This window comes from Bufo gargarizans, chromosome 4, assembly GCF_014858855.1.
Source record: "Bufo gargarizans isolate SCDJY-AF-19 chromosome 4, ASM1485885v1, whole genome shotgun sequence".
NCBI lineage: Eukaryota > Metazoa > Chordata > Amphibia > Anura > Bufonidae > Bufo > Bufo gargarizans.
In genome coordinates, this window is record NC_058083.1 from 45248410 (window position 1) to 45268106 (window position 19697).

The 19697-nt window shown below is 44.2% G+C and overlaps 1 protein-coding gene across 1 annotated transcript in view; it reads left to right on the top strand.

Moving 5' to 3' along the window:
* ELP3 (elongator acetyltransferase complex subunit 3) overlaps positions 1-19697 on the top strand; it is a 172153-nt gene that overhangs the window by 105818 nt on the left and 46638 nt on the right. The window contains exon 10 of the mRNA XM_044292121.1: positions 6458-6651. Within this exon, the coding sequence (XP_044148056.1) occupies positions 6458-6651 (194 nt within the window). The remainder of the gene's footprint in view (positions 1-6457; positions 6652-19697) is intronic.

Consider the following 19697-nt stretch of genomic DNA (forward strand, 5'->3'; position numbering starts at 1 on the left):
TAAACGTTTATCGCTGTTCCGGCCGTAGCCGCCATCATTTCTGTCTCCTTTCTGCAATTCGAGTGAGTCATCCACCTCTGTCCTGACCTGGACTCTGCAGTAAATAGGACTTATAGGGCGGATGGATGGGGAAAGCTTTTGGTGCCACCGATAAGATAATTAAATTAATAGTTGTAATAAATCACAGCCTCTCCAGACACGATTAATGGGGTTCTGTGCGGAGCTGACACCTCATTCCCCCAACGCGATATCTCTGCCTCACAAGAGGGATGAGGTGACACCCGCACCTTAACGGGCAGGAGGGGCGAGCGCTCATTAATCACGGGGGCAGGGAGTTGTAAACACACAAGTCAATATCAGGATGCTGTTTACAAGGAAAAGGGGGGGACTCCCTGATAGGAAAGCTCCCATTGACTCTCATCATTTCCCAGCAGAGTCAGCAATGTCCCTGCTCCGGGCCACGATCCGAGCTTAACTCATCTGCTGCAAGGTCAGCCTTAACCGAAGGATTGCCCCATGATGTAAACGTGTATCTGATGTTCTCTGGTGTCATAGAGACTGATCCTGTTCTAGATTGAGGAAAACCCCATATATAAATGTGCACCAATTCTGTATCCACCTCTATTGTGCCCGAAAACATGGCCGCCGTCATTCTAAAAATAAATGCTACTGGTCGAGAGTAATAATACCAGAATATAACATTGTTCTGTGCAGTTTTGATTCATGGATCCATCATAAGAGAACCAGATCATCCAAGTAAGGCCCAGTTCACACAAACGTTTTTTTTGCGAGTGTACAGGCCGTTTTTTTGTGTTCCGTATACGGTCCGTATCTGGAACCATTAATTTCAATAGTTCCGCCAAAAAAACGGAATGTGTTCCGTATGCATTCCGTTTCCGTATTTCCGTTTTTCCGTTCCGTTGAAAGATAGAACATGTCCTATATTTCGCCGCAAATCACGTTCCGTGGCTCCATTCAAGTCAATGGGTCCGCAAAAAAAACGGAACACATACGAAAATGCATCCGTATGTCTTCCGTGTCTGTTCCGTTTTTGCTGAACCATCTATTGAAAATGTTATGCCCAGCCCAATTTTTTTAATGTAATTACTGTATACTGTATACGCCATACGGAACAACGGAAAGGAAACGGAAACACAACGGAACTCAAAAACGGAACAACGGATCCGTGAAAAATGGACCGCAAAAAACTATAAAAGCCATACGTTCGTGTGAACCAGGCCTAAGGGTACTTTCACACTTGCGGCAGAGGATTCTGAACTGCCTGCCGGATCCATTAATACGGACGCAAACTGATGGCATTTGTCGGATGGATCCGGATGCAATGCATTGACATACCATATCCATCTCTCCGGTGTCATTCGGAAAAACGGATCCGGTATTAATTTTATTAATTTTTTGCATTTTTAAAGGTCTGTGCATGCGCAGACTGGAAAGCCGGATCTGTTTTGCCGGAACACTTAATGCCGGATCCGGCACTAATACACTTCAATGTAAATTAATGCCAGATCCATCATTCCGACAAGTAATCCGTATTTTTGGCCGGAGAGAAAACTGTAGCCCGGAGAGAAAACTGTAGCATGCTGCGTTTTTTATTTTTTTTCTCTGTCCAAAAAACGTAAGAGGGACTGAACTGATGCATCCTGAACTGATCGCTCTCCATTCAGAATGCATTAGGATAAAACTGATCAGTTTTTTTCCAGTATTGATCCCCTCGGACGGAACTCGTTACCGGAAATAAAAAACGCTAGTGTGAAAGTACCCTTACCCGCAGAGATGAGGATACTGGCCCAGTATACAAAAGAACACAACGATAATACTGCCAGGGTACAACTGCAATAACACTGCGAACAAACAGGAGTCCCCCGGCCACTGGTTAAAATGATTCTGGATCCTTTATTCAATCTTCATCATAAAATCCACATGAAATGACGTACCATGTGCCATAGCTGTGACTCTGGGTGTGTCATACGTCCAAAACGCCTCACAAGGTGTATCTGTGTATCGTACCGTATGCCATTTCATGCAACTCTTTAAAGGGCAAGTCCACCTTAAAGAGGTTGTCCACGTTTGGTGTGGGGAGGGGGGGAACCCCACCCTACTGTCTCTGCTGCTCCGCTCTGGTTCCTTGATGTAAACTTCCAGTTATACGCTACTGCAACCAGTCGCTTGCCACAACCAGTCACACGAGCATATGTCCTAACCGGGTGGGGTGGAGGGCGGTTGGTGAGTCACCGCTGCGGCCAGCGCTTGGCTGCAGCAGCGTCACACCCAGAAGTTTGCATCCGTGGACCGCAGCGGAGGCCAGAGAGTGCAGAAGCCAGCACCAGGTATGCTTCTCTTCGTAGGTCTGCCTCCCCCTTCAAACGTGCACAAACCTTTTAAATCCATAGACACCTATCAGAAGGTCACATCGGTGGAGCCCATGAGCCTGCACCACTGCCAGATTCCTGAATGAAAGGTCTGTCACTTACTTTCTCTGGGGCCTATTCTTTTTTTATTTTATTTTTATCGTATTTGTCCTGATGATGATGAACAGGCCGAGCAATCATCAGATATAGGCTTAATGTAAGCGCCAGAAGATGTGAAGCAGAATATTTCACTGGGAAATGAATTAGAACGTCTTGTCTGCTGCTGCTGCTTGATTCACTCCCACGCAATGAGTTTAGAGATGAATTCTTTCTGCAAAAAGGCTAAAAAATATTAAAAACCCCTAGACTGTAACGCTCTATGGTGACCCAACTTAAAGCGCCAGAGCAGGGACTGACAGCTGTCACCATGTCAGGGTGGGACTGGCAGCTCCACTGATATACTGAGGAACATAGTCATCTTCATGAAATGTTCTTCTGCGTGGAACATGCAGTAACTAACCTTCACGTCACATGGCCGACCTTCTACCCCGACGTCGGTTCCAATTTTGTCAAAAGGAACTCCTGGCCTCCCTCTTTTAGAGTGGTCAACCTTCCAAAATGACTCCAAGGGATCAGTGACCACTTTAGAAGTCTCAGTCAAGATGGTGCTTTATGACTTCCAAATAGGTCCAAGACCGGGCCAAAATACTACTCATGGAGGTAACCACTGTTCCTCAAGAAGAACATCGATATTTGTCTCAGATTTGCCAAAAATCCAACCGAATAGCCAGCAGCAAGACATTTTTCTCCAAAACAGATTTGGGGTAAAGAAGATTTCTGTCACCCGTCACACACTGATGGTGTGGAGATGTTCCGCTACCAGGAGAGATTGCCATAAGTGAAGGTACAATTTTGTCACATAATTTTTTTTTAAAGGAGCTGTCCACCTCATCACATCACTGTAGAGGGCACTACAAGACGAAGTAGTACATGGTTGCCGTGATGTCACTGCAATGGACAATGAAAATGTATAGGCCGCGCCTTTTGGCGGTACGATCTGGTGTGGATGAGTCCGAATCATCTCATCATCCTGTTTGCTACTAGTCGGGCTCTCGGAGGTGCGACCAGTCTACAAAGGGAATGGTATATGACATAAGCCAGTCAGCTAAATGGACTTCCATGTCATTAGTACGCACATGACTAAAGCCCACCAGAGGGGGAGCCGCACTCGCCATTCTCACTTACAGATGGGGTACCCCGAATAGGGGATATTAACGGAGCTGTCTTGCGAAGAACACCCCTTTAAAACTCTGATTACCCCGGTTCCCATTTAGAAAAAAGGTTAGATTTTGTTCCTGAAGGTCTCACTGAAGACGTTTTCCATTATTTCTGCTTCAATTTTCGTCTCTGATGCAAATATTATTATTTTTTTTTTACTTTCCATGATAAAATACTATTTGAAAACTCCTGGCAGTCGGTGGTGACGCATCAGCCGTTGCCCTATAATCGGCTTTTAACGTTGTAGATCCAGGAACTAATCCCCGGCTGATCGTCCTGGAGCCTGTGATCTCCCTATGGGTAAATCCGAACATCACAAGCCGAGTCCAACTATCAGCTCCCATATAATTTATGTCTATGAAGCCGTAAACCCGACACCACATTAACTGCACATCATAAATGCGCCGCTCATTTTTGCTTCTCTATCACAGTTTAGGATTTGATGTCCTGATATATTTTATGTATGAGAGACATGCACATGATAAACGTTATACCTTCAACAACAGGTAGATTATACGTGGAGGTTACTGGTAGGAAAAGCCCATCAAGTATGTGCCCCTCATTTTGAAATTTACATAAAAAATTTAATAACTTTGTAAGGGAGTAATGACTTTTATTATACTCCAGAGCTGCACTCACTATTCTGCTGATGGTCACTGTGTACATACATTATATTACATATCTTGTACTGATCCTGAATTACATCCTGTATTATACCCCAGAGCTGCACTCACTATTCTGCTGGTGGAGTCACTGTGTACATACATTACATTACTTATCCTGTACTGATCCTGAGTTACATCCTGTATTATACTCCAGAGCTGCACTCACTATTCTGCTGGTGCAGTCACTGTGTACATACATTACATTACTTATCTTGTACTGATCCTGAATTACATCCTGTATTATAGCCCAGAGCTGCACTCACTATTCTGCTGGTGGAGTCACTGTGCACATACATTACTTATCCTGTACTGATCCTGAGTTACATCCTGTATTATACTCCAGAGCTGCACTCACTATTCTGCTGGTGCAGTCACTGTGTACATACATTACTTATCCTGTACTGATCCTGAGTTACATCCTGTATTATACTCCAGAGCTGCACTCCCTATTCTGCTGGTGCAGTCACTGTGTACATACATTACTTATCCTGTACTGATCCTGAGTTGCATCCTGTATTATACTCCAGAGCTGCACTCACTATTCTGCTGGTGCAGTCACTGTGTACATACATTACATTACTTATCTTGTACTGATCCTGAATTACATCCTGTATTATAGCCCAGAGCTGCACTCACTATTCTGCTGGTGGAGTCACTGTGCACATACATTACTTATCCTGTAGTGATCCTGAGTTACATCCTGTATTATACTCCAGAGCTGCACTCGCTATTCTGCTGGTGGAGTCACTGTGTACATACATTACATTACTTATCCTGTACTGATCCTGAGTTACATCCTGTATTATACTCCAGAGCTGCACTCACTATTCTGCTGGTGCAGTCACTGTGTACATACATTACATTACTTATCTTGTACTGATCCTGAATTACATCCTGTATTATAGCCCAGAGCTGCACTCACTATTCTGCTGGTGCAGTCACTGTGTACATACATTACTTATCCTGTACTGATCCTGAGTTACATCCTGTATTATACTCCAGAGCTGCACTCCCTATTCTGCTGGTGCAGTCACTGTGTACATACATTACTTATCCTGTACTGATCCTGGTTACATCCTGTATTATATCCCAGAGCTGCACTCACTATTCTGCTGGTGCAGTCACTGTGTACATACATTATATTACATATCTTGTACTGATCCTGAATTACATCCTGTATTATACTCCAGAGCTGCACTCACTATTCTGCTGGTGCAGTCACTGTGTACATACTTTACATTACTTATCCTGTACTGATCCTGAGTTACATCCTGTATTATACTCCAGGGCTGCACTCACTATTCTGCTGATGGAGTCACCGTGTACATACATTACTTATTCTGTACTGATCCTGGTTACATCCTGTATTATATCCCAGAGCTGCACTCACTATTCTGCTGGTGCAGTCACTGTGTACATACATTACATTACTTATCCTGAACTGATCCTGAGTTACATCCTGTATTATACTCCAGAGCTGCACTCACTATTCTGCTGGTGCAGTCACTGTGTACATACATTACTTATCCTGTACTGATCCTGAGTTCCATTCTGTATTATACTCCAGAGCTGCACTCACTATTCTGCTGGTGGAGTCACTGTGTACATACATTACATTACTTATCCTGTATTGATCCTGAGTTATATCCTGTATTATACTCCAGAGCTGCACTCACTATTCTGCTGGTGGAGTCACTGTGTACATACATTATATTACTGATCCTGAGTTACATCCTGTTTTGTACTCCAGAGCTGCACTCGCTATTCTACAGAACAATGATTTGAATTATAAATTACCGGTAATATCTTAATACAAACATTAACTCATTATCCATACAAGTAATGTTTTTACAAAGCCTCCAGGATTTCGGAGATTTCCCTGCTCGCTCAGTGTATAATCAGACCTTGTTCTGGAATTGCATTCTAGGTATTGTTGTCTTCACAAGAGGCTTTATATAAAATATACCGCCCCTGTGTTCCAGGAGATCAGATAAGCTGTAAGGAATAAGACTTCCAGCGTGGAGTTGTTATTCAAGCAGTTGCCGGGTATACATTGCATGCAATTCCTGCATTCCCATCCACTCTTTACTATGTCATGTACACATCACATTTGTAAATTACTATCTATTTATTTTTGAATCTCAGGAATTTTTTGAAAACCCCGCTTTCAGACCTGATGGAATGAAGCTCTACCCAACATTAGTTATCCGCGGCACCGGGTTGTATGAACTTTGGAAAACTGGAAGATACAGAAGCTACTCTCCGAGCACATTGGTAGATCTGGTGGCCAGGATTTTGGCCCTCGTTCCACCATGGACCCGAGTATACAGAGTGCAGAGGTGAGACCAAATACCGTAAGAATACAGCTGTGACAACAGAGCAATAGTCGAGAATCCCTCCAGAGCATTCACTGCGCCACAGAACATGTCAGCACCACCATACAAATGGTCTGATTCTCATCAGTCTTTATTATAGTGTGGAAACAGCAGATCGTGTAGTTTCATAATAAATGCATGTACATAGGGAGGCAGTATTATAGTAGTTATATTCTTGTACATAGGAGCAGTATTATAGTAGTTATATTCTTGTACATAGGAGCAGTATTATAGTAGTTATATTCTTGTACATAGGAGCAGTATTATAGTAGTTATATTCTTGTACATAGGAGGCAGTATTATAGCAGTTATATTCTTGTACATAGGAGCAGTATTATAGTAGTTATATTCTTGTACATAGGAGCAGTATTATAGTAGTTATATTCTTGTACATAGGAGCAGTATTATAGTAGTTATATTCTTGTACATAGGAGCAGTATTATAGTAGTTATATTCTTGTACATAGGAGCAGTATTATAGTAGTTATATTCTTGTACATAGGAGGCAGTATTATAGCAGTTATATTCTTGTACATAGGAGCAGTATTATAGTAGTTATATTCTTGTACATAGGAGCAGTATTATAGTAGTTATATTCTTGTACATAGGAGCAGTATTATAGTAGTTATATTCTTGTACATAGGAGTCAGTATTATAGTAGTTATATTCTTGTACATAGGAGTCAGTATTATAGTAGTTATATTCTTGTACATAGGAGCAGTATTATAGTAGTTATATTCTTGTACATAGGAGCAGTATTATAGTAGTTATATTCTTGTACATAGGAGCAGTATTATAGTAGTTATATTCTTGTACATAGGAGGCAGTATTATAGTAGTTATATTCTTGTACATAGGAGCAGTATTATAGTAGTTATATTCTTGTACATAGGAGCAGTATTATAGTAGTTATATTCTTGTACATAGGAGCAGTATTATAGTAGTTATATTCTTGTACATAGGAGCAGTATTATAGTAGTTATATTCTTGTACATAGGAGCAGTATTATAGTAGTTATATTCTTGTACATAGGAGGCAGTATTATAGTAGTTATATTCTTGTACATAGGAGCAGTATTATAGTAGTTATATTCTTGTACATAGGAGCAGTATTATAGTAGTTATATTCTTGTACATAGGAGCAGTATTATAGTAGTTATATTCTTGTACATAGGAGCAGTATTATAGTAGTTATATTCTTGTACATAGGAGTCAGTATTATAGTAGTTATATTCTTGTACATAGGAGTCAGTATTATAGTAGTTATATTCTTGTACATAGGAGCAGTATTATAGTAGTTATATTCTTGTACATAGGAGCAGTATTATAGTAGTTATATTCTTGTACATAGGAGTCAGTATTATAGTAGTTATATTCTTGTACATAGGAGCAGTATTATAGTAGTTATATTCTTGTACATAGGAGCAGTATTATAGTAGTTATATTCTTGTACATATGAGGCAGTATTATAGCAGTTATATTCTTGTACATAGGAGCAGTATTATAGTAGTTCTATTCTTGTACATAGGAGCAGTATTATAGTAGTTCTATTCTTGTACATAGGAGCTGTATTATAGTAGTTATATTCTTGTACATAGGAGCAGAATTATAGTAGTTATATTCTTGTACATAGGAGGCAGTATTACAGTAGTTATATTCTTGTACATAGGAGCAGTATTATAGTAGTTATATTCTTGTACATAGGAGGCAGTAATATAGTAGTTATATTCTTGTACATAGGAGGCAGTATTATAGTAGTTATATTCTTGTACATAGGAGCAGTATTATAGTAGTTCTATTCTTGTACATAGGAGGCAGTATTATAGTAGTTATATTCCTGTACATAGGAGCAGTATTATGGTAATTATATTCTTGTACATAGGAGCAGTATTATAGTAGTTATATTCTTGTACATAGGAGGCAGTATTATAGTAGGTATATTCTTGTACATAGGAGCAGTATTATAGTAGTTATATTCTTGTACATAGGAGCAGTATTATAGTAGTTATATTCTTTGTCAATTGTCTTTTTATTGAGAAAGGTCAAGATCAAAAATACAAAGTTGACATTCCATACACATTTGTATACAGATAGACATTGTGTAACAGCATATCTGAGGGAAGGCACACTCTTTTACAATGTTTAATAGCCTGTGTTACAGATATTAACCTAACATAGAACCTCTTGTCACACTTAAATATAGCTCACTCAAGGCACTTAGTCGGTGCATATGGATTACACCTATAGCAATGTTGTAATACCACCCTTGGTTAGGATTTTATAGAGTGCAAGTACTACTTGTGTATGGTCTGTAAAGACTTCTGACATTTTGAGGCAACTGGCCTCACAAAAATAAAACCTGAAACCATAATAACGACAACAATAGATCTCTAGTTATTCATGGAGATAAAGCATTCTGTGATAGCTAGTCAGATGTGCAATGCAATAAGATATGACCGGGACAATATACCTTTATGAAATTGTCAACAGTGTTGACTCCCTAAATTGCAACCATGGCCTCCACATCTTAGCGTGCTTCTCATGAGTCCTGGACTCCCAGCTGGCCAACTCTTCCAGGCGTTGGATGAGGTCAACCTTGTGTATCCAGTGAGATATGGTAGGGGGTTCGGTACTGAGCCATCTCTGAGGAATTAGCAGCCGTGCTGCTTGAATTAGCTGAGTGGCAAGGCAGCCTCTAGATGGGGTAAGCGCCTTAGTAGGCAGCCACAAAAGGACCAACTCAGGTGTTAATGAAATATCAGTATGGAGAATCGATTTCATAGCAGTAGAGATACCATCCCAAAATGGTCTTATCCCTGCGCAAAACCATAAGATGTGTGAGAGGCTACCTTCTTCTGAGTTGCACCTCCAACATCGATCAGTAGGACATAGCCCCTTTGAGAACATTTGTTTAGGTGTCATGTACCACTGGGTTAGGACCTTATAGGAGTGCTCTTGCACCTTGACACACCTAGACAAGCCATGGGAGTGTGCGTATATCCGAAGGATATCTGTTTCAGAGAAGGTTCTGTTCAATTCTGATTCCCATGTGTTCAGGAACTGAGGGCGAGCATTGGGTCCTGGTGTGTTCAGTGCTATATATAGTAATGAGATCAATCTCTTATGTGTTGACTTAGAGGAAACAATCTTCTCGAACCAAGTTTGCTCCAGATCATGAGCTTTTTTTTCCACTAAGGCCTTCCCAACCGACCCAAAATCTGCTAAATCTAGAAAATTGCGCGACTTCATGACAGTTTTGAGAGCGTGTTCTTCCGGTAGTTTGCCTAAGGCATTCTCCAGGAAATCCTTTGTTGTGAAATCTCTCAGTGAACCCCATCCTGGGGGGATGTGTGTTGCTGACTGCCTAGCCGATAAAGGGATCAGGTCTGCAGGCATGACTGAAGAAGGGTTGCGTAGCAAACCATGATCTCTATTGAGCTGCTTGACTACCAGACCCGTGCCTCTGAGTAGTGTGTATGTATGTAGAGAAGCTGAGCCCAGGCCCCACAGTGCTGCCCTCTGTGACTGAGATAGCTGGAACAATTCCAGCTCATTACCGACTGTTGAGCAGCTAGGTACATGGAGTTGCATCCATCTTCTGAGGTGTATGGCCCTATAATAGAGCTGAACATCCGGCAATGCGAAACCCCCTTGATTCTTCCGTAAAATCAGTCTGCCATGCGCTATCCTAGCGCCCTTTCCCCCCCACAGGTAGGTAGAAAACAATCTGCGCATCTGTGTGAAGAATGAGGCAGGGAGGTGAACAGGTAACATCTGCATAACATATAGCACTTTAGGAAGTATAAAGGCTTTTAACAAGTTTTTCCTCCCCATCCAAGAGGTGAATGGGACACGTAAAGAACCAAGTTGACTCTGTATCTCTGATACCAGGGGTTTAAAATTCAGCTGAAAAATATTCCCTAGATCCGCTGGGATTTTTATACCTAAATAGGTAATATGAGAGGATTGCCAGATAAAAGGTGTCGTGGTTTTAAGGGAGAGAACGCTTCTCGAGGGAGCTGATATGTTCAGAACTTCAGATTTAGAGTAATTTACCTTGTAGTTAGAGATCTTACCATAAAGCTCGAACAGAGAGAGGAGATGCGGGAAGGCCTCGACCGGGTTGGAAATTAGCACTAAGAGGTCGTCAGCATAGGCGACATTGGTGTATTCAATCATGTCATTCTTGGCTCTAACCCCTCTGATATTAGGGTGAATCCTAATGGCTTGGAGAAGAGTCTCCATTACCAAAATGTAGAGAGCTGGTGATAAGGGGCAGCCCTGACGGGTGCCGTTATGGATGGGGAACGAGGGCGACAGAGTACCATTGACTCTAATCTTGGCGCTAGGATTAGTGTACAGGGTCATAATCGCTCTCTGAAATGGTATTGGGATGCCAAAACTATGTAGCGCCTTCTGCATGAAGTTCCAATTCACCCGGTCAAAGGCCTTCTCCGCATCCACGCTCAAGCAGACCAGCGGAAGATCTTGTCTTTTTGCCCACTGAATGGCCGTAACTACTCTGCAGGAGTTATGGTTCCCCTCCCTTCCTGGCACGAACCCAGCTTGGTCAGGATGTATTAGCTTAGGGAGGAACGAGCTGAGGCGAGAGGCTAATAGCTTCGCCCAGACCTTGATGTCAACATTTAGGAGAGAAATGGGCCTATAACTCCCGCAGAGTGTAGGGTCCTTCCCAGGCTTAGGTAGAATGGTTACTGTGGCTTCCAGGAATTGACTATGCAGCTGCCCCCCTGTAAGAAGAGCGTTGCACCAGTTTGTGAGATGTGGACATAAAATGTCCGCAAATTTTCTATAATAGCCTACCGGAAATCCATCTGGGCCAGGGCACTTTCCTAGGGGCATGGATTTCAAGGTCCTCATTACTTCTGAATCAGTGACCGGCACCATCAGTGAGTTCCCCTCCTCACTACTAAGCTGGGGTAAGTTTAAGCGCTGAAGAAACTCTGTTATCACCGAGTCTGCAGGCGGCTCAGGATGTGTGGATCGGTTATCAAGCCCGTACAGTTCCTTATAAAACTTTTGAAATTCTTTGGCTATATCTGCCGTCCTGTGTAATTGTGAACCGTCTGTGGACCGGATGCTGGAGATATACATGGAGTCTTTCCTTTGTTTGATTAGTGAAGCCATAAGCTTCGTGCCTTTGTCTCCGTGAGAGAAAAAGCGAAACTGAGCATACTGATACGCCCTGGCATGGCAGGCGTTGAGATGATCCTTCAGTTTTGCCCTCAGGAGAAGAAGCTCCTGTTGTGTCTTCAAGGCTTTCGATCTCTTATGTATAGTCTCCAGATCAGCAATCTGCTTAAGAAGAGAGTGGAGCAGTTGTTGCCTCTCCTTCTTGACCCTAGTCCCTATGGATATCAATTCTCCTCTCATCACAGATTTGTGTGTTTCCCATACAGTCTCCTGTGAGACATCTGGCGTTAAATTCTCCCTAAAAAACCACGACAACCTCTGTGACAATAATTCAACTGTTTCTTTCCTATCTAGCAATGTCTCGTTCAGCCTCCACTGTTTGTTCTGGGTGGGTAAACTAGCAAATTGGACTACCACTGATACCGGGGCATGATCCGAAATTGTGATCGGATCTATAACCGCCTGTTCAATCATTTCCATGCAAGTGTCTGAGACTAAGAGATAGTCCAATCTCTTGTAGACATTGTGAGCTGCAGAAAAAAAGGTGTAGTCTCTACCATTTGGGTGTACCAAGCGCCATGCGTCCGTCAATTTTGCCTCTACTATGCGGGCATTTATGTGGCCCAATGTCGCCTGCGTTTGTTGCGTGGAACCATCGGATGTGTCCACGAAGGGGTTCAGAGGCACATTTAGATCCCCTCCAACCAAGCACATCCCTTCAGCAAATATGGTGAATTTTTGTAAAGTCTGGGAGATCCAAAGCTTTTGTCCTCTATTAGGACTATACAGACTAGCCAAAGTTAACCGCTGCGTGCCAATGAATCCCTTCACGAACACAAACCTGCCCTCAGGATCCATCTGTGAATCTGTCATTCTGAAGGGAACTCTTTTGGCAATGGCTATACCCACCCCTCTCTTGGCTTTGTCAAATGTGCTAAGGTACCAGTTATTGAAATAGCTCTTTTGGAGGGTGGGAACACTGTTAGTTTTAAAAAGTAGTTCCTGGAAGAAACAAATATCGGTGTGGGATTTTCTCAGCAGTCTTATAACCTGGGATCTTTTTTGGGGAGTGTTAAAACCCCTAACATTGAAAGAGGTACACTTTAACCTAGACATCTTGTATATCTAAGAGCATCTGTACATAACAGCCTGATTAGCCATGACACTAGAGATTTTGTAGAACATAAAACATTAACATAGCGCACAATCCTTTCTAAACCTAGGACTGCGACTAAATAACATAAGAGAGGGTTAGCACGTCTGAGCGGACCCCTAACAAGCAGCACGCTCAGTGTGTATACCTCTCCACAAATGTGCTTGCACCAGGGTTGCACAGGTAGACCCCTGATGTGAGGCATGTAGGGGAAGAAACAGGACCTAGAATACAAGAATAGTCCTGTAGGTCCAGCTCGCCCTGACAACCTGGTGCAATACAAAGTGCTATCTGGTAAAACCCAGCACAGGCGACAAATTCGCTGAGGCGTTATCAGACTGCCCAAGACTAAACCTGCCAGTCGTTATGTATAGACAGCATGCCACAAATGTGCAAATTAACATGAATAACATAAATAACATGAGTCGACATTTTGCATGTAAACTAGCACATGAGCTTACAAAACTCAATATTAACTAACTGAGTGTTGCGGCATCACAACCGGAGACCCCGGCCAAATGACTAGTAACCTTTCAACCGAAGGTGCTCAAGTGTCCCGGAATCTGGAACCGGTCTTCCTCCTCGGCGCTGCTGTGTTCCACCTCTGCACCCCCGGTAACTCCGGTAGCGGGACCCCGGTCTCCGCCGATGGCAGCCATGACGGGATGTCCATAGGGGAGGTCTGGAGTAGCTCCCACGCCGCTGCAAGATCTCCCGGTACCCTGATGGTGCATCTTCTGCCCCCTACGGCAAACGTGAGGCCAAAGGGAAATAGCCACTTGTAAGGGGTCTTAATGTGGCGCAGGTGATCAGTGAGGGGTCGGAGGGCCCTCCGCTTGTTCAGCGTTGTTAGCGCCAAATCCTGGAACAAGAGGATCCTGGATTCTTGATAGGTGAGTTCCTTCTGTTCTCTTGCAGCTCTCAGGATCGCAGCTGTATCTGTATATTTCAGGAGACCGCACACCACGTCTCTTGGATTCTCATTTTCTTTCGGCTTTGGCCGGAGTGACCGGTGGATGCGCTCAATTTCTATGCTACCGGCACCTTCTTCTCCCACGAGGCTGTCAAAGATGGCGGCCGCCACTGCAGGCAACTCCTCATGTGGAATCTGTTCAGGGAGGCCGCGCAGGCGAATGTTCTTCCGCCGACTGCGGTTCTCCTGGTCTTCAATTAAAGAGAAGGCAGTGTCCAGGGAGACCATGCAGGCTGCGGCATTAGCACCCAAGGCATGTGCGTGTGATAAAATGGCCGCCTGATTGCCTTCCAGCGTCTCCACTCTGTGGCCGATCTGCTTAATATCCGACTTGATCTCTTGTAAATCCTGCATTACAGGAGCTATGGCCATAGAGAGGGCCTTCTGGAGGAATTTCCTCGATATGGGAGCTGTACCCGGCTGCAGAGACTCGTCTTCCAGGTCAGTGTGCACCGCTGTGGCCCCTTCCGAATCCACAGACCATTCATCCGGAGCAGGCGGCGCCATCTTAGCCCCACCGCTGGTGCCACTGGCCGGCTTCTTATTCAGGTACCGCTCCATTTCCGTAGCCCCTCGGTCAGCTTTTGGGGAGTCTGATTTGTCTCTGGGGGTGTATCTGCCGATTTTCACCATACTTTGCTGGGTTAAAGTGCAAAATTAACCAGGTTGCAGGGTTACTGTGAGAGGAGCTCTCCTACATGCGACTGTCCAGGTTGGCAGTCAGACTCCGCCCCCTATAGTAGTTATATTCTTGTACATAGGAGCAGTATTATAGTAGTTATATTCTTGTACATAGGAGCAGTAATATAGTAGTTATATTCTTGTACATAGGAGCAGTATTATAGTAGTTATATTGTTGTACATAGGAGCAGTATTATAGTAGTTATATTCTTGTACGTAGGAGCAGTATTATAGTAGTTATATTCTTGTACTTAGGAGCAGTATTATAGTAGTTACATTCTTTGTCAATTGTCTTTTTATTGAAAAGCAGCATAAAAAGAGCATCACATACATTAATGTATAAGTCAGGATAATGACATACATACAAATTTGCAATTGACAGTCACATAGACGTTATACATAAGGCATAAGTAAGGTGCAGTGTACCTAACTAGATAAGCCAATGACAGCAATTGACAATAAAAAGTGTAACCTGAGGTAGGTAAGTCAAGAACGAACCGGTAAGGAAGGGGGGGGGGGGAGGAGGGTGGGAATAAGAGTGAGGAGGGAGGAGGGAAGGTAGGAGGGGGGGGGTTGTAGTATGTCCCTAGAACTGGACAAATACGGTCTGAGGCTGTTGAAAACCTAAGATGATTCCAAAGGGAGGAAGACAGTCATCCCCATCCAATCTCGCTAATGTGTCGGTCACCACCCTAAACCCGTCTCAAGGTCGTTGTCAGTCAAGAATCGCTAATACGCAAAGTACCATTCGCCTGCCTATATGTACACCAGGGGCCCCATAATTTTTTGTGCTTCTCATGAGACCTAAGTTCCCAACCCGCCAGCTCCTCCATACGGTGTATGTGGTCCAATTTGCCTAACCACTGAGATACAGTGGGGGGGTCTGGGCTCAGCCACTTTTGGGGGATGAGTAAACGTGCAGCCTGTATCAGGTGTGTACTCAGCTTGTTCCTTGACGGCGATAGGTCCTTCGTTGGGAGCCATAAGAGAACAAGCTGAGGGGTCAACGTCAGGTTAGTGTTTAGTATTTCGTTAATGGTCTGGGAGACATTGTTCCAATATCCTCTTATCTTGGTGCAGGACCAGAAAATGTGAAGAAGAGTGCCACCTTCCTCCCCACATCTCCAACACTTGTCATGATCACTCAGACCACTAAGAAATAGTTGTTTGGGGGTTAGGTACCACTGCGTGAGAACCTTGTATGAATGCTCTTGGATCTTCACACAGCGGGAGAAGCCATGCGAGTGTGCGTGCATGCGGAGAATATCAGTCTCCGAAAAAGTAGTCTTGAGGTCATTGGCCCAGGTGTGAACATATTGTGGGGTTATGTGGCGCTGAGGTGAGTTCAAGGCCATATAAATATTAGATATCAATTTGCGTTGAGGTGAGGGGGGGTTTGCTAACTTCTCAAACCAAGTCTGTGTCACCACACATGGTTTCTGGGCGAGTAGTTGCTTCCCAGCAGAATTGATAGATATTAGGTCTAGGAAGTTTGTTGTCTTCCAAACTTGGCTAAGGGGGTGCTGCTCCGGCAGAGTGCCTTTCATTTTCCCTATAAATTCGGTTGTGGAAAAGCTTCTTAGTCTGTGCCAGATCTGTGAGACCTGAGCACTGGAAGGTTGGATAGTGTGTGGTATAAGATCTGCTGGCATCGCGCCCGGAGGATTCTGAAGGAGCCCATGAGCCTTATTGAGCTGTTTAATGACGAAACTGGTGCCCTTTAGGAGCACGTGAGAGTGTAGGGAAGTGTTTGATTGACCCCATAAGGCCGCTTTCTGCATTTGGGTAAGCTGCGCTAGCTCCAATTCCGTGCCCAAAGTGCGGTAGGCAGGGGAGTGGAGCTGCAACCACCTCTTCAGGTGTATGGCCCTGTAATACGCCTGGACATCTGGCAATGCTATACCTCCATGACCACGCCCCAGTATCAGCCTCTGGTGAGGGGCCCTAGCTTTCTTTCCACCCCACAGGTAAGTCGCAAAAAGTCTACGGATCTTTGTAAAGTATGAGTTAGGTAAAAATATTGGTAACATCTGTAATATGTACATAATTTTTGGGAGGACAAACGCTTTTAGGATATTTTTCCTTCCCATCCAAGAGGAATAAGGGAGGCGTAACGATTGGAGCTGTTTCTGGACCTCTGCTATCAGGGGAATGTAGTTAAGCCGAAATAAGTCGTCTGTGGACGCGGAAATCTGAACCCCCAGATAAGTGACACATGAGGATTGCCATTTAAAGGGTGTAGTGGTTTTCAAAATGGCGATGGAGCTCGCCGGAGCACTAACATTTAATGCTTCTGACTTGGTATAATTCATTTTGTAGTTTGACAGCCTACCATACTCCTCAAACAATTTCAGAAGATGCGGGAAGGCCTCGATCGGGTTGGAGATCATGATCAATAGATCATCGGCATAAGCCACATTGATATATTCTACCTCGTTAATTCCTGTTTTCACTCCACGTATATCTACGTGTTCTCTGATGGCCTGAAGAAGTGTCTCCATGACCAGTACATACAAGGCAGGAGATAGGGGGCAGCCCTGACGCGTCCCGTTGCAAATCGGGAATGATGGAGACAATGTGCCATTCACCCTAATCCTTGCACTTGGACCCTTGTATAACGACATGACTGCCTCCTGGAATCTAGTCGGGATTCCAAACCTCGACAGCGTCCTTCTCATAAAGTCCCAGCTTACCCGATCGAAGGCCTTCTCCGCATCTACGCTGAGAAGCGCTAAGGGGAGGTTTTTCCGTTTGGCCCACTGAATTGCAGCAATCAACCTACAGGAATTATGGTTACCCTCCCTCCCTGGGACAAAGCCAGATTGGTCGGGGTGGATAAGTTTGGGAAGCAAGCGGCCCAGCCGCGTCGCTAGAAGTTTGGACCATATTTTAACATCCACGTTAAGTAACGAGATTGGCCTATAGCTACCGCAGAGTAGGGGGTCTTTCCCCGGTTTTGGGAGTATGGTCACCGTGGCCTCCAATGATTGCTTGTGTAGGGTTTCCCCATTCAGTAGCGCATTGCACCACGTCACCAGATGGGGTATCAATACATCTGAAAATTTTTTATAATAGCCCGCCGGAAATCCATCCGGGCCAGGGCTTTTACCCGTGGGCATAGAGGTCAGTAGCGATTTCACCTCGAGTTCAGTGACTGGCTCTAATAAGGTGTCGCCTTCTTGGGAGGTTATCCGGGGTAAGCTCAGGCCACTCAGAAACAAGTCTGTTGCCTCTGGTATTGAAAGATCTGGGTGGTCAGGGTCTGATAGGCCGTAGAGTTGCCTATAGAATTCCTGGAATTCTTCTGCAATCTCAGCTGTTTTGTGCAGTATGCTTCCATTGCTGGATTTAATATTGGGTATGAACATGGACTCTCTCTTTTGTTTCGTGAGGAAGGACGTCAACTTAGACCCCTTATCGCCATGGGAATAATGTTTATATTGGGCGTATTGATAGGCTTTTGCATTTTGAATGTTTAAGTGATCTTTTAATTGTGATCTCAGCTGAATCAGTTCGGTCTGAACTGTTAGTGCTTTAGACCGTTTATGTACCGCCTCCTTGTCTGCTATCCGAACCAAGAGGTCATGTAGAATCCTTTGTTTCTCTTTCTTGACCCTACTGCCTAAGGCTATGAGCTCTCCCCGGATAACCACCTTGTGCGTCTCCCAAAGTGTCGTCTGGGCCATACCCGGTGTCGCATTGGTCACAAAGAAGTCCCTTAATTTTTGTTCTAGGGTTGAGGTGTCTGCTTGTCTATCTAGCAGCGTCTCGTTTAAGCGCCACTGTCTAACTGAGGCTGGCAAGCTGGAGAATCTGAGGGCAGCAGAGACTGGGGCGTGGTCAGAGACGGTCACAACACCTATGTCGGCCGAGTCCACCATATCCACGGCGTTGCTGGACAGTAAGATGTAGTCTAACCGTTTATGCGATTTATGCGGTGCTGAAAAGAAGGTAAAGTCCCTAGTATCTGGGTGGGCCAGTCGCCAGACATCCAGCAGGTTCATATCTGAAATATATCTGTTGATACATCCTAATGCTGACTGGGTCAATTGGGAGGAGCCATCAGAGGCATCAATGAAAGGGTTCAATGTGACATTGAGGTCTCCCCCAATTAACCTAATCCCTTCCGCAAACAACTCAAGTTTGTTCAGTGTGGTCTTGATCCATTGCTTCTGACCTCGGTTAGGGCTGTACAAACTGGCAAGCGTAACCTTTTGCGTGCCAATGAGGCCCTTCACGAATATGAAGCGGCCCTCAGGGTCCGTCAGGGTGGATATCAATGTAAATGGTACTCTCCTAGAAATTGCAATACCCACTCCTCTCTTTGCTTTTGCAAAGGCACTAAAATACCAGTGCTGAAAGTATGGGTTCTGAATTTTGGGTATATGAGCCTCTTTAAAATGTAGCTCCTGAAAGAAGCAGATATCTGTATTATTCTTTTTTAACAGACGGATGACCTGAGAGCGCTTTTGTGGGGTGTTAAAGCCCCTGACATTGTACGTTGTACATTTAATTGACGACATCATTGTGAGAATAGGGTATCTTTGGAACCGGAGAACTCCAGCCATACACATCGACCGTATCTAGGGAGTGAACCAATAACATCACAACTAAAAATTCTGTCAACATGACAAATAGAACAGTGCGATGGCTCCCATGCCAGCAACACTGCAGCGGATCTATTGGCTGCAGTGAAGCGGGCGTGAACAGCCATGCAATCAGGCACAAGTACCAGGTTGGTGCCAGTGTAACCCTGGTAAGTGGGGGGGGATGCAATATGGAACCACATTACTCAATGGTGTCCACAGTGCACCACCTGCTGGACTGGTGCGTAATAGCACCTTACAGATATTGGTCTAAGTGAATGCATAAAAAAGGCACAGCAGGGTAAAGTATCTACCCTGCGGAGTACTACAAGAACAGGAACTCTTCAATACTTTTGACAGACAGGTATACTTGCAGCCTCATGGTGTTGCAAAGATCAGCATGAACCTGTCCTTCCCTGGAACCCCTGGGAAGTCACTCATGTAAATTAGGTAGAACTACTGGACA